At 31.6% G+C, this 13172-nt stretch overlaps 3 protein-coding genes across 3 annotated transcripts; all 3 read left to right on the forward strand.

The window, feature by feature from the left end:
* Positions 1–3986: 3986 nt before the first annotated feature.
* LOC133693798 (uncharacterized) lies at positions 3987–5845 on the forward strand. The gene is made up of 3 exons (XM_062115119.1): positions 3987–4209; positions 4540–4630; positions 5425–5845. Exons 1-3 carry the CDS (start codon positions 4140–4142, stop codon positions 5543–5545), a joined length of 282 nt encoding a protein of 93 aa, XP_061971103.1. The 5' UTR covers positions 3987–4139; the 3' UTR covers positions 5546–5845.
* A 2116-nt stretch (positions 5846–7961) lies between these two features.
* On the forward strand, positions 7962–9733 carry LOC133695468 (large ribosomal subunit protein eL22z-like). Its single transcript, XM_062117482.1, has 3 exons — positions 7962–8088; positions 8188–8430; positions 9396–9733. Exons 2-3 carry the CDS (start codon positions 8201–8203, stop codon positions 9538–9540), a joined length of 375 nt encoding a protein of 124 aa, XP_061973466.1. The 5' UTR covers positions 7962–8088; positions 8188–8200; the 3' UTR covers positions 9541–9733.
* A 1410-nt stretch (positions 9734–11143) lies between these two features.
* Positions 11144–12613, forward strand: LOC133694910 (acetylajmalan esterase-like). Its single transcript, XM_062116603.1, has 5 exons — positions 11144–11408; positions 11508–11723; positions 11805–11953; positions 12028–12301; positions 12384–12613. The coding sequence occupies exons 1-5, from the start codon at positions 11144–11146 to the stop codon at positions 12611–12613; spliced, it is 1134 nt and encodes a 377-aa protein (XP_061972587.1).
* Positions 12614–13172: the final 559 nt, after the last annotated feature.

Genomic DNA, 13172 nt, shown 5'->3' on the forward strand with positions numbered 1-13172 from the left:
TTTGAAGAGTTAACCCAGTTAATTTAGTTTTTTTTTCTTTTTCTTCATTAGTTTTTTTCTTCCTATTGTTTTTTTTTCTTTATTTTTTTTTAATTAATCTATTTAATTATCCTATTTTTATAACACGACATTGCAGCAAAATCCATATCCAAGGCTCTTGGGTCCAGTGTTACACCCATACTCACTTAAACTTGAGTCATGTAAGTTTAATATTATTATTAATATTTCAAGTATTACTCTTTGGTCAAGCGTTGCAGCTAAACCAAAGGCTATTGAGTATATTTTTGCAAAAAGACATAACACTGTTAGATTTTAGCTTTTTTTGATATTTTTTATGCAAGAAAAATAAATCCGTGGCATATGCCTTTGTTTTGTTTTTTTTTTCCTTTTTCTTTTTAAACCTTTTACTGTGAACTGCACAGTGCAGTCCGCAGTAAAAAAGATGATGCATTTAGTTTCTTTTTTTGTTTTTTTATTCTTTTATTCTTTTGTAATTGTTCTTTTAATTTAGTTTCTTAATATTTAATTTTTTCTGTTTAATTATCAGACTTTCATGACACGGATCTCAGGTTTGACGGGTTAACCCGGTTGATTCAGATTGTTTTTCCTTTTTCCTCATTAGTTTTGTTTTTCAAATTTCATTTTTTAATATTGTATGCAGTCCATGGTGAAAAGGCTGATGCCTTTATTTTTTTTCTTTTTATGCCTTTCACTATGGATTACACAGTACAGTCCACGGTGAAAAGGCCGATGCCTTCTTTTTTTCTTTTTAATTAAATTTTTTTTATTTTGTTGATATTAAATTTTTTTCTATTTACTTATTAGATTTTCATGACACATATCTCAGGTTTGATGAGTTAACCCAGTTAATTCAGATTTTTTTTCTTTTTTTTCATTAGTTTTTTTCTTCATGTTGGTTTTTTGTTCTTTGTTTTTTTTTAATTAATTTATTTAATTATCACACTTTTATGACACAATCTTACAGTCAGACCCACGTCCAAAACTATTGGGTTTGGTATTACAGCCAGACCCACTTAAACTTGGGTCATTCAAGTTTAATGTTATTGTAAATATTACTCTTTGGTCAGGTATTGTAGTCAAACCCAAGACTCTTGAGTATAATTTTCTAAGAAAATCTAATACTTTTAGATCTTAGTTTTTTTAAATATTTTTTATGCAACAAAATTGACCCACGACATCGCGCAGGTCATTTAAAAAGCGTGGGAAAACACTGTAGCTTTCCCACGCCTTTTAACTTTCCCCACTTTTCTTATTATTTCCCCATTCCCCACACCTTTTCTTTCCTCATTATTTCCCCATTATTATTATTATTATTATTATTATTATTATTATTATTATTATTATAACACATATATTTTTTTGTTTTTTTTGTTTTTTTTTAAATTTATTTTTTTTATGCTTTTATGGTTTTTGTTTGCTTTTTTGTTTGTGTTTTTTTCTTTTAATGAATTTTTTTTGTTTAATTTAGTTTGTTAATGGTAAAAAAAAATTTATTTAGTTATCAGATTTTCATGAAACGGATCCCAAGTTTGATGAATTAACCTGGTTTAACGAGTTAACCCGAAATTTTATTTTTTTTGCTTTTTTCTTTTTAATTAATTTTTTTCGTTTAGTTTAGTTTGTTAATGTTAAATTTTTTTTCTATTTAATTATCAAGCTTTCATGACATGTATCCCGAGCTTGACAGGTTAACCCAGTTAATTATAGGCTAACCCATCAAAATTTTTTTCTATTTAGTTATCAAACTTTCATGACGCGAATCTAAGGTTTGACGAGTTAACCTGATTTGAAGGGTTAACCCAGTTAATTCAGATATTTTTTCCTTTTCTTCATTAGTTTTTTTTTTCCTGTTGGTTTTTTTTGCTTTTTTCTTTTTAATTAATCTATTTAATTTGCAGCCAGACCCATGTCCAAAGCTCTTAGGTCCAGTGTTACAACCAGACTCACTTAAACTTGAGTCATGTAAGTTTAATATTATTATTAATATTTTAAATATTACTCTTGGGTCAAACATTGCAGCTATACCAAAAGATCTATCAGTCTACACTGATAGATCTTAGCTTTTTTTTATATTTTTTATGCAAGAAAAAAAATCCGTGGCATATGCCTTTGTTTTGTTTTTGTTTTTTCCTTTTTTTTAAGCTTTTTACTGTGGACTGCACACTGCAGTTCACAGTGAAAAAGATGATGCATTTAATTTTATTTTTTTTTTATCTTTTTTTATTCTTTTTATCTTTTGTAATTACTCTTTTAATTTAGTTTCTTAATATTAAATTTTTTCTGTTTAATTATCAGACTTTCATGACATGGATCTCAGATTTGACGGGTTAACCCAACTGATTCAGATTGTTTTTCTTTTAACTCATTAGTTTTGTTATTCAGATTTCATCTTTTAATATTGTATGCAGTTCATGGTGAAAAGGCTGATGCCTTTATTTTTTTTTAATGAATTTTTTTTTTAGTTTGTTGATATTAATTTTTTTTTATTTAGTTATCAGACTTTCATGACATAAATCTCAGGTTTGACGGGTTAACCCAGTTAATTCAGATTTTTTTTCTTTTTCTTCATTAGTTTTTTTCTTCCTGTTAATTTTTGTTCTTTGATTTTTTTTTAATTAATCTATTTAATTGTTACACTTTTATGACACAACCTTATAGCCAGACCCATATCCAGTATTCTTGGGTCCGGTATTACAGCCAAGCTCACTTAAACTTGGGTCATACAAGTTTAATTTTATTTTAATATTATAAATATTACTCTTAGGTCAGGCGTGCAGCCAAACCCAAAATTTTTGGGTATAACTTTGCAGAAAAACCCAAGATTTTTAAATTTTTATTTTTTTTTAATATTTTTTATGCAAAAAAAATAACCCGCGGCATCGCGCGGGTATCAAAGCTAGTAGGTTTGAAAACGTGTTTGTAGTTGTATTTTTTAAATTTTTTTAAAAAATTATTAAATTTTTTTATATATATTTATAGGTATTAAAAATAATTTTAAAAAAATAAAAAAATATTATTTTAATATATTTTTAAACTAAAAATATTTTAAACTATACCCCTACTACAATCTTTAAATAAATAAGTGTTTGTTATTGTTGTTTTTAAAAATATTTTTTATTTAAAAATATATTAAAATAATATTTTTTATTTTTAAAATTATTAATAATATTAATACATTAAAACAATTTAAAATAAAAAATAAATAAACTTTCGTCAACTCCGTTTAGGACACAGTACTCAACAGGTGCTAAGAAAAGCTGACACGCAGGTGGCTTTAGAGCAATTTGAAAAGTTTTTTTTTTTTTTTCCTCGACAAATCTAAAAAGAAATTATTGGGAAAGCAAAGCTTGTAAAAGCCCCTGCAAGTCAGGCAAGGCAAGGAGTCCTTTCAAAGAGCCTAAAGGCCCAAAAGAGACCTCTCATCAAATTTAATCACGTGCTAGAGCCACCATCCAAATCCAAACTCGAGATTAATTTAAATATAAAAAATTAAAAAAATAAAGACAAAAAAAACAATACCCCATAAAATTTGATTGAAGTTTAAATTAAAAACAATGAAACTTTATAAAAGAATCAAAGAAAAAATATTAGAAATCATTCAAATAAAGACCTAATCTAAAACATCAAAACATAATAAAAAAAATTGAATATGCAAATTTTTTTAACATTTTTGCATATAAAAAAATGAATGAAAAATAAAAAAAATAAAGTTTGGTATTAAAATTAATTTTTTGAAAATTACATAGATTGGTTATTTAATAATTCAAAAATAGGGATTAAAATAAATTTTGGAATCAAATTTCAATCTCGCCACATATTTTATTTGTGTTTTTCACTTCAGTTTTCAAAATTCTCTTCTAAAAAATATATATAATTGGATGCTAATTTAAACTAAAAAAAATACTAAATACTGCTACAATCTACAACAGTAATAACAAAAATACCTCTTTTAATTTTTGCTTGCCCACTGTTTCTCCCAAAGCGGTCTACAATTTCTCTTTTGCTTCCTCTGCTGTCTTCCTCCCTCTCTCTCCTGCTATTTATAAAATCGCCTCACAACAAAAACAAAACATAAAAATAAACACTCTCTCTCTCGGACACAAGATTCTCCCGTGAAAATGGCTGATGCTAAGACCAAAGTGGAATCTATCAGGGAATGGGTTGTTGAACATAAGCTTAGAGCTGTTGGTAATTAATTGCCTTTTGCCTTTCCTTTTTATTGTTTCTTTTCTGAATTTTCGTGATATGGGTTCTTGATTTGATTGCGTGGTTTGAAAAGGGTTTCTTTTTAAATTTCCTTCAGTGCTTTGTTTCCAATTGGATCAAAGTTGTTTCCTTTTTGTTTCAAATCCTGTGATATGGGTTCATATCGATTTTTGATTTGATGGTGTGGTTTAAAAAGGGGTTCTTTTTAAATTTGTGCTTAATTCTGCAATGGATCGGAGTTCTTTTCTTTTGATCCTTCTCTTGATTTTGTGATGTGGAGTTTTTTTTTTTCTTGATTGTTTTGTGATGAAGGATGTCTATGGCTTAGTGGTATTACGGGTTCGTTTGCCTACAATTGGTCGAAACCAAATATGAAACCCAGTGTCAAGATCATTCATGCTAGGTAAAGTTTCTCACTCTCTCACTTTATTAGATTTTTTTATGTATCCTATGAAGAAATTTTGATCAGAAACAAGTATACTTCTGTTTATTTGCTGCAAAGCTTCGAAGGAAATGAATTTGAAGCTTTGAATTTCTTTGTTATCTGTTTCTTGGTTAATGGCATAGAATAATGCATATTATTTTTAGGTGCACCTAACTATGGAAAAGGATGATCTTTTAAACCTAAAAGCTTTTAGGCATATTTGGTTACCTATGAGATGATCAGAAAGCAACCTAGTGCTTGAGCAATTGTGAATGGTTCATAGTATCTTGATGTTGTGTGATGATTAGTTGAGAATTAGCAAATGTTATGATTTATTTGTGTTTCTAGCTGTGGTTGATCATGCCTCAATTTTTGCTGTTATTGATGTTTTCTACTCGGCTTTTACCCAGTTATCATTTGCATCGTTCCTGAATGCAAAACCAATGATTAGGGACAAAATGGTTCTTCGTAATTTGTTTGTCAATGATTCACCAGATCTTGAAAACTTTGTCAGATCAGAAGTTTTCAGAGTTTTTAATTGTATTCTTTCCAATAAACAGTGTATGGAGCATGTTTTCCTTACTGTGCCTTCCAATTGTTAAATGTTCATGTTCACATGGGTAAACGTTTTTTTATCGCTCTCTGATGCCCTCTATGCGCCTTCTTCTGGATTGCCTTGTTCATATACAGTTTGATGTTCTAATATATCTTTTACACTGCATATGTTTCTACTTTTGCCTTGTTAACCTTGTGCTCATCCTATTGGAATTCAGGTTGCATGCACAGGCTCTCACCCTGGCTGCATTAGCTGGTGCTGCTTTGGTTGAATACTATGACCATAACTCTGGAGCAAAGGCTGATCGATATGCAGAGCTTGTCCCACACAAGGACTAATACATTCAAGATACAGCATACCTTTCAGGCCTCCACTGAAAAGTTAATAACAACAATATTTCCTTGAATGGGCATTAGTTTTGTTCCTTTTTATCTTTTGGTTGTAGTTGGGTTGACTGAATACCTGCTTTGTAGCAGAGTCAAAATCCATGAGAGAATGAAGTGAAAAATGATTTGTTTTCAAGTGTACTCCTAAAGAAATACGATTACAGATTTTACTGGAGAGGGATAAGTGGCGGATGAGTGGATTACTATGATGACCTTACCATTAGCAATTCAATCAATCACTGGTTTCATTGATTCTTAGTTATTTTTTTATTGAAAATTATGTTAAGAATTGTTAGCAGCCTGCTGCAGTTAATAATGGTTGTTGGCCTGTGGTGATACACTAAAGAATGTGTTGTAGCTTCTTGGTTCGCGCATGAAGGTGATAGAATTATAGAACAGGTACTGCATCCTTGAGAAAAACAAGGGCAGAGGCGGCTGCATTTTACAGTCTTTCTCCAGACATGGTTCTATACTTCTAAAGACCTGCAGATTTGGTTGCCTGAGACTTTTATTCAGAGTTGCATCCGGCAACTGGATACAACCGATCTGTTTGGGATGTAAGATGTCTTGGTTTCGCACCAGTCTGCTTGAATTGTATAGTGTTTTGGTTTGGTTTGTTTTTTTAGCATTATTAAAGGTTTTCTGGTTTGCCATCGTTTTCTGTTTTTAAGATTTTGAAAACAGATTTTAGAAGAACAGAAAACAAAAACGATAATGGGACAATTAGGATGTTGTTTAAGGTGAACTTCAAAAATAAATTTCATCCATCCATATAAAAGATTAAAAGATTAAAAAAATTATAAATGAATCAAAAAAACTTTTCAAATTATATCTCTCTAAATAAAAAAAAAGTATTAATATAAATATAAATTAAAAAAATACAGGAAAAAACATAAAAAAAATCATTAAATTAAAACAAGAACTAGAAAAAAATAAAGTTAAAAGTTTTTGGATCTGACAAACCAAGCCAACTCACTTAGCCTTTTTTACATAAGGCTCGTGTGATTAAGACCTTTTTTTTTTGCAGTAGTTTGTCTGTCTCAAATTTTTTTGAAAAATAAATCACACAATGCATCATCTAATTTGCCTAAATTTTAACTATTATAGTGACTGGAAAATCGAGATTTATGTTTTTTCAACCAAAAACCTTGTTTTCAATCAATTGTTTTACCCAAAATACACATAAAACACGTTAGAAATCATGATAAATCTACCATTGGCCTTAAAAAATCCATAAAAAAAGTCTCAAAAACCAAAACCAACCCGAAACAAAAAATACCCCTATCTTGTATATGTTTTGTAACGAACTTTAAATGTAAAAAATAACATAATATAAACCCCTATCATAAAATGAAATCACTTGACATGGATGTCATCCATTTTGGTGACATAAATCGATATCAATGGCATGTTTCTTTCTCCACCATAGGAATCTGACGATATATCTCTCTCCTCTCTTAACATAAATCGATGTCAATGACATGTTTCTTTCTCCACCGTAAGAATCTGATGATATATCTCTCTCCTCTCTTAACCATAAATTAAAAATAACAAAAAAAAATAGTTTTTAATTAGGACTAAATTACTAAAAAAAATCCGAGAATCAAATTAAAAATACTAAAAATTTTATATAATCCATCCATAAGAGAATAAACAATGCTTGTAAACAATAAAAAACCATGCCTTTTTTTTTATACTTAATAAATATATAATATATTATAATATAATCTAATCATGGCCTGCAATTCGGTATGTATCTGCTTTTCTATCTTTTTTTTTTTTTTGTAGTTTGATGTAAGAAGGGTTTCTAGTTATGCTAGAGAAGATATTAATTTGATTAAATTCATAGATTTGAAAAAAATTATTTGACCCGACAAGTTTCTAAGTAATTAAATTAACCAAGTAAAAATTGGTTTAAATCAGGCCAACAATCAAGGAAAAAAAACAAAATATTATTATTTTAATAAAAACAATTAACCTAGTAATTTATGAGTTGATCCATTTATGATTTCCAAGCCATGTTTCACGTCGGTCATTATATCTGATTTGACAAATATACAAAGTTATCATAGTTCAAGACACAAAAGCAATATTTGTTTTTGGGTGCAAAATTATTTTTTTTATTTTAAATTATATATTTTTAATATTTTAAAATTATTTTAATACGTTGATTTCAAAATTAAAAATTAAAAAAAAATAATATATTATTTTAATATATTTTAAAAAAATAACTACTTCCACAAAACTAAAAACTCGTAAATAAAAATATAAGAGGAGGCTAAAATGTTAACCCATAATAACAAAAAGCCAACGTTGAGATACTTAAACATTAAGAACCGAAATGGAATGTCTAACAAATTACAAGGACTAAACCGTAGGTTAGACTTTAGAGTTAAAATAAAAAAAAACGACCCCTTATAAGCCAAAACCCTAGTCTCTCCTTCTCTTCTTCTCACAGACGCCGCCTCTTCTCTTTTCCTCCACAGTCGCCACCGGTAATTCTCTCTACATTTTATTCTTCTCTTACATTAGCAAAAAAGCTCACTTTTTTTTTTTTACTTATGCTTTTGTTTATCTTGTGCTGTTGATGTTAGAGATTGATCAAAGATGAGTAAGGCAACAGCATCAGGAGCCAAAGGGAAGAAGAAAGGTGTAACCTTCACGGTAGATTGTACAAAGCCAGTGGAGGACAAGATTATGGACATTGCGTCATTGGAGAAGTTTCTTCAAGAGAGGATCAAAGTTGGAGGCAAAGCTGGTGCTCTCGGTGACACAGTTACTGTTACACGTGAAAAGAGCAAGATTACTGTCACTTCTGACAGTAACTTCTCCAAAAGGTAAACCCTTTTGTTGTTTTGCTGTATTTGTTATTTTTGGGTTTCCTGGTTTGCTTGAGATGATATTAAGTTGTTAGTAGTACTTTTTGTGATTCCAGAATTATGGGATTTGTTGCTTTCTTTAGTCGATCAGGGACCGTTTGGTACTGTTACTGTTTTGTTGTTTCTAGTTTTAGTGAATGGTTTCTTTGTTGTCTAGTTGATTTGATTCTGTTGGATGTTAATCATATAAATGGTCGGAAATAGTGGGGATGACATGTTTTATAGCAGAAGAAGTCTTAGGTACTCTAGAAGTGAAACCAGAGTTTCGTAGGAGAAAGGAGGTGGTTCCAGCTTGTTGTGGCATTCAGGGATTATGATGATTAGGTGTTTTGTCTTGCTACACATTCTATTTTATGAACGAGTTTAGTACAGAGCACAGTGCTTTTTTTGGCTCTGATAAGATTGCTTGTATTTTTCTTGGACGAGTGTTGTATTGTACGACCTGGGCCGGTTTAGTGAAGTGGAAAACTTGACAACTAAACACCCTGAAACCTATGAGATCTCTCACTTTTAATATGTAACAATACATCATTGAGAAGGTTGTTTCTTGTTTGTTGTAATAAGGATGAATTCTATGACCCAAACATGACGTCTCCGGTGCTTATTCCACAACTTGCATGCATCAGAAACCCATGCTGGTTTGATAGATGATTCTCTATTTCCCTAATTGTGTTACCTAGTTATTCCTATACTGTTCTTCATAACTAGCATTTGATTTTGCATGAAGCCTGTTTGTTTCACTAGAACATGGACTTTTGAGTTTCTATTCCTTCTCAATTGGCTTTGCTTGTAGAGGTTCCCATAAATCATTCAATTTTTTTCTCCTAACTTCTAGCCGAAGTTGTCACAATCTGTGCCAACAGCACTATCATGGCTTTGTGCCCTATTTCACATGATTCCTGATTTTGTTCTGTGTATAATAGGTATCTGAAGTACTTGACAAAGAAGTATTTGAAGAAACACAATGTTAGGGATTGGCTACGAGTGATTTCATCCAACAAGGATCGCAATGTTTATGAGTTGAGATACTTCAACATTGCTGAGAACGAGGGAGAGGAAGAAGACTGAAGTTTAGGTCTTATAGCCTCGATTATGTTGCTGCCTAGATTGAACCCTCTTCATTTTTTTTTGTTTGATCAAGTGATGGCACATTTACTGAGTTAATGTTTTATAATTTTGTTATTGAGTTGGTGCTTTTGCAATATTGCTACTGCCAAATTTAGAACCTGCCTGCCATTAAGAAAATCTGGGTTTTGCTTAAGCCATCTTTTACAACGTGTTTCCTCTGCATTTATTCAAAGTATTCGAAACCCGAGTACTGTAGTGATTTGAATGCATGGCTAACCGAATATGATTTTCATTGAAATTCTTCTGGAGTAGGTGGTTTCCTGCTTTCTGCTTTGCTACAGTTTGCTTCTCAACAGTCAACTCTTATGATCAGCCACCAGCTAAGTGGATTTTGTTCTACGCAGCATCAATTGACTACAGCTTTACAGAATTGGTCGGAGCTGGTCAAGTTCATCGCTATTGTCACTTGATCTCTGCTTATCCCATTAACGCATTGTAGAGGGTGCTGAAGCCTAGTGATGAAACTCGCTTTGTCATGAATCAGGGTTGCAGTTCTAAAAGCTTTGTCAAACAAGTGGTCTCGCTCGGTCACCCACCTCTCATTTAGGACGAAACAGATTAGGGGATTGTGCTAAATACACTAAAAAGTGTTTTTGTATAAGAAATTTTCAATTGAAACTGTATGATTTTTTTTAGATATTTTCTAATTTTTAATATCATCTAAAAAGTTTTTAATATCATCTAATAAAAATAAATGTAAGATGATTTTTTTTTAATATTAAAATAATAATATATTAAATCGACTTGATTTTTATAACTTAACTCATTAAATCCACGATCCAGATCCAGGTTATAGATTTTATTGAATTTTAAAAAAAAAAATTTAAAAATTATTTTTTATTTTTTAAAACCGTGATTATTTTATAAAAAACAATCCTAAAAAATTTATAAAAGTAAATTCAAAATTAAATAAATATTAAAGAATTACAGGAAAAAAAAAAGTAGAAAGAAAGACGAGGAAATGCGAAATAAAGAAAAAAGTTCCACTGTCCATAAAAAAGAATCCAGTTTATTTAGTTGTTTGAGGTAATAACTTAATTTAATTGAATATGTTACGAAATGGTAGATACTCCTGGAGTAATATATTTTTTCCTTACTGCAGCCCAAATAACTTTCATGGAAGGAAAAATCAAGCAGATGATTTCTTTTTGGTACTTTGGAAAGGAAAAGCACACAAAATAGAACCTAGAAAAGGAACTCCAATGGCGCCACCATATAAGCAAATATCCGACCCTTCTAAATAGGAAAGGTATACAAAAGTTTGGCATGACCCCTCCGGCAAAAACGACAAGCAAATGATAGCGCGTTGACTGTGTTACGCCCTTTTGCATGCCGGTCTAGATTGCATTACCAAACTCTTCGTTTTCATCACAAGAATTTAAATTCAGGATTTACAGAGCAAATAAGCTTGCGACTGATTGGATTCTACATCAAATCCTGTAAGCTACGGTTACTATAAATAACACATGCATGAACCTTTGATTCCACACATCCTGCCACAGCCAACTTTTGTTCTAGCATTGTTTTCATAAGTTGTTGGACTATGGCTAACAGTAAAATTATTATAGCTTCGGTCCTGATTAGTTTTCTCTTCCTTGTAGCAGTGCTCCCTTATGCATCCAATGCAAAATCTCTGAAATCTTGTGGGTTTGATGCAATTTATCAGCTTGGTGATTCGATATCTGACACTGGCAATTTCATCCAGGAGAAACCTTCATCAGTGTATGCTAGGTTTCCTTATGGCGAAACTTTTTTCAACAAACCTACCGGCAGATGCTCAAATGGGAGGCTGATGATTGATTTTATCGGTAAGGAAAGGATCGAAAGATTTGCCTGTTGTTTATGTGATGTTTGCACTTCATTAATTCTGAGTGATGGGCTAATTAAATTCCCTTTGCCCTTTGCAGCAAGTTCAGCAGGTGTTCCATTTCTTGATGCTCACTTGAATCCAAATGGAACATTCACTCGCGGCCATGGAGTGAATTTTGCAGTTGCTAGCTCGACTGCCTTGCCGGCAGATATTCTATCGAAAAAGAACATCTTTCCTCCTACTCATAGTTCTCTTAGTGTACAACTTGACTGGATGTTCTCTTATTTCAATTCAATTTGTTTCAATGAGCAAGGTAATTGATTGGTAGTTGTGCAATATATCCCTTTCAGACTACGCATAATTTCTCATCTGTTTTGTAACCTTTGACGTATAGATTGTGCTGAAAAACTTAAAAACTCCCTCTTCATCGTCGGAGAGACTGGAGTCAATGACTATACCTATGCTTTTTTCCAAGGCAAAATCATGGAGGAGGTAAAAAACATGGTGCCTGATGTTGTTCAAGCAATCAAAGATGCCGTGACGGTACGCTAATTGGTTCCTTACATGATATCAGAAGTTCTTGGTCTATCTTCTAATGTTAATTCTTGCTGTTGCAGAGAGTTATTGGTTATGGTGCTAGACGCGTGGTTGTCCCTGGAAATGTCCCAATAGGTTGTTTTCCAATCTATCTTACTGGATTTCAGACCAACAATACCGATGCCTACGACAAATTTCACTGCCTGAAAGAACTTAACAACCTCTCTGCTTCCCACAATGATCATCTCAAACAAGCCATAGAAGAATTGAAGAAGGAAAACCCTAATGTGCTCATTGCATATGCTGATTATTACAACGCATTCCAATGGATTCTTACCAAAGCTCCAAACCTTGGTGAGCATCTTTAGACCCTAAAAAAACACAAAAAAGACTATTCAGTTGACTTACTTATAATTCTTTCTTCTAACATGAACAGGTTTTGATGCCAAATCTGTTCAGAAGGCTTGTTGTGGGACTGGCGGTGATTATGGTTTCAATGCCTTGAAAATGTGTGGAACTCCTGGTGTGCCAGTTTGCCCTGAACCTGATCGGTTTATCAGCTGGGACGGAGTTCAGTTGACCGAAAAGGCATACCAGTACATGGCATTGTGGATCATTGATGACATCTTACCAAAGCTTCAATGCCCTGCCGGCCTGATTCTATGAAGTTTGATTTTTTTCTTTTAGGCTAGCTTGATTATGAAATAATGGCATGCTAAAATTCCAGGTTGATAAATGTTTATCAATATATTAAATAAAACATGGCTTCACATACATACATATATATATATATATATATATATATATATATTAGCATGATCTATTTTATCATTAACATTACATTATATGTTAAATATAAATGACATGACTCCTCGTTGCCCCCACTCCGAGCAAAGCAACAAAAATGCTGATAACGTGTGTACATATTCACATATACAGTAAGCTTTTCAAGAGGTATTGTCCTGATTAACGTAAATTTCGTTTTTGAAAAGACTTTTTTTAAACAAGAAAAATATATTCATGCTAAATACACGACTAAGACTCTGAATATTACATTATTAGATATTAATTTAGTCATTCCTAGCCAATCAACTTTCTGCTGTAATGGCATCCATGTCTCCTCTTGTAAAATCTCGGTTTGCGCCTGGAAATTTGACTCTGTTCTTGGGTGTGGTTTCCTATATTGGCCAAACTATGACTATTATTGCATGTTCGTTCCTTTAGG

Source organism: Populus nigra, chromosome 5 (assembly GCF_951802175.1).
Source record: "Populus nigra chromosome 5, ddPopNigr1.1, whole genome shotgun sequence".
NCBI lineage: Eukaryota > Viridiplantae > Streptophyta > Magnoliopsida > Malpighiales > Salicaceae > Populus > Populus nigra.

Bases quoted from the DNA above. Each gene is read 5' to 3' on its own strand.
- LOC133693798 (XM_062115119.1), top strand. From the start codon at position 4,140: ATGGCTGATGCTAAGACCAAAGTGGAATCTATCAGGGAATGGGTTGTT. The intron at 4,210-4,539 runs GTAATTAATTGC...TTTGTGATGAAG, and splicing joins ACATAAGCTTAGAGCTGTTG to GATGTCTATGGCTTAGTGGT. The intron at 4,631-5,424 runs GTAAAGTTTCTC...ATTGGAATTCAG, and splicing joins GTCAAGATCATTCATGCTAG to GTTGCATGCACAGGCTCTCA.
- LOC133695468 (XM_062117482.1), top strand. From the start codon at position 8,201: ATGAGTAAGGCAACAGCATCAGGAGCCAAAGGGAAGAAGAAAGGTGTA. The intron at 8,431-9,395 runs GTAAACCCTTTT...TGTGTATAATAG, and splicing joins GACAGTAACTTCTCCAAAAG to GTATCTGAAGTACTTGACAA.
- LOC133694910 (XM_062116603.1), top strand. From the start codon at position 11,144: ATGGCTAACAGTAAAATTATTATAGCTTCGGTCCTGATTAGTTTTCTC. The intron at 11,724-11,804 runs GTAATTGATTGG...TTTGACGTATAG, and splicing joins AATTTGTTTCAATGAGCAAG to ATTGTGCTGAAAAACTTAAA. The intron at 12,302-12,383 runs GTGAGCATCTTT...TAACATGAACAG, and splicing joins TACCAAAGCTCCAAACCTTG to GTTTTGATGCCAAATCTGTT.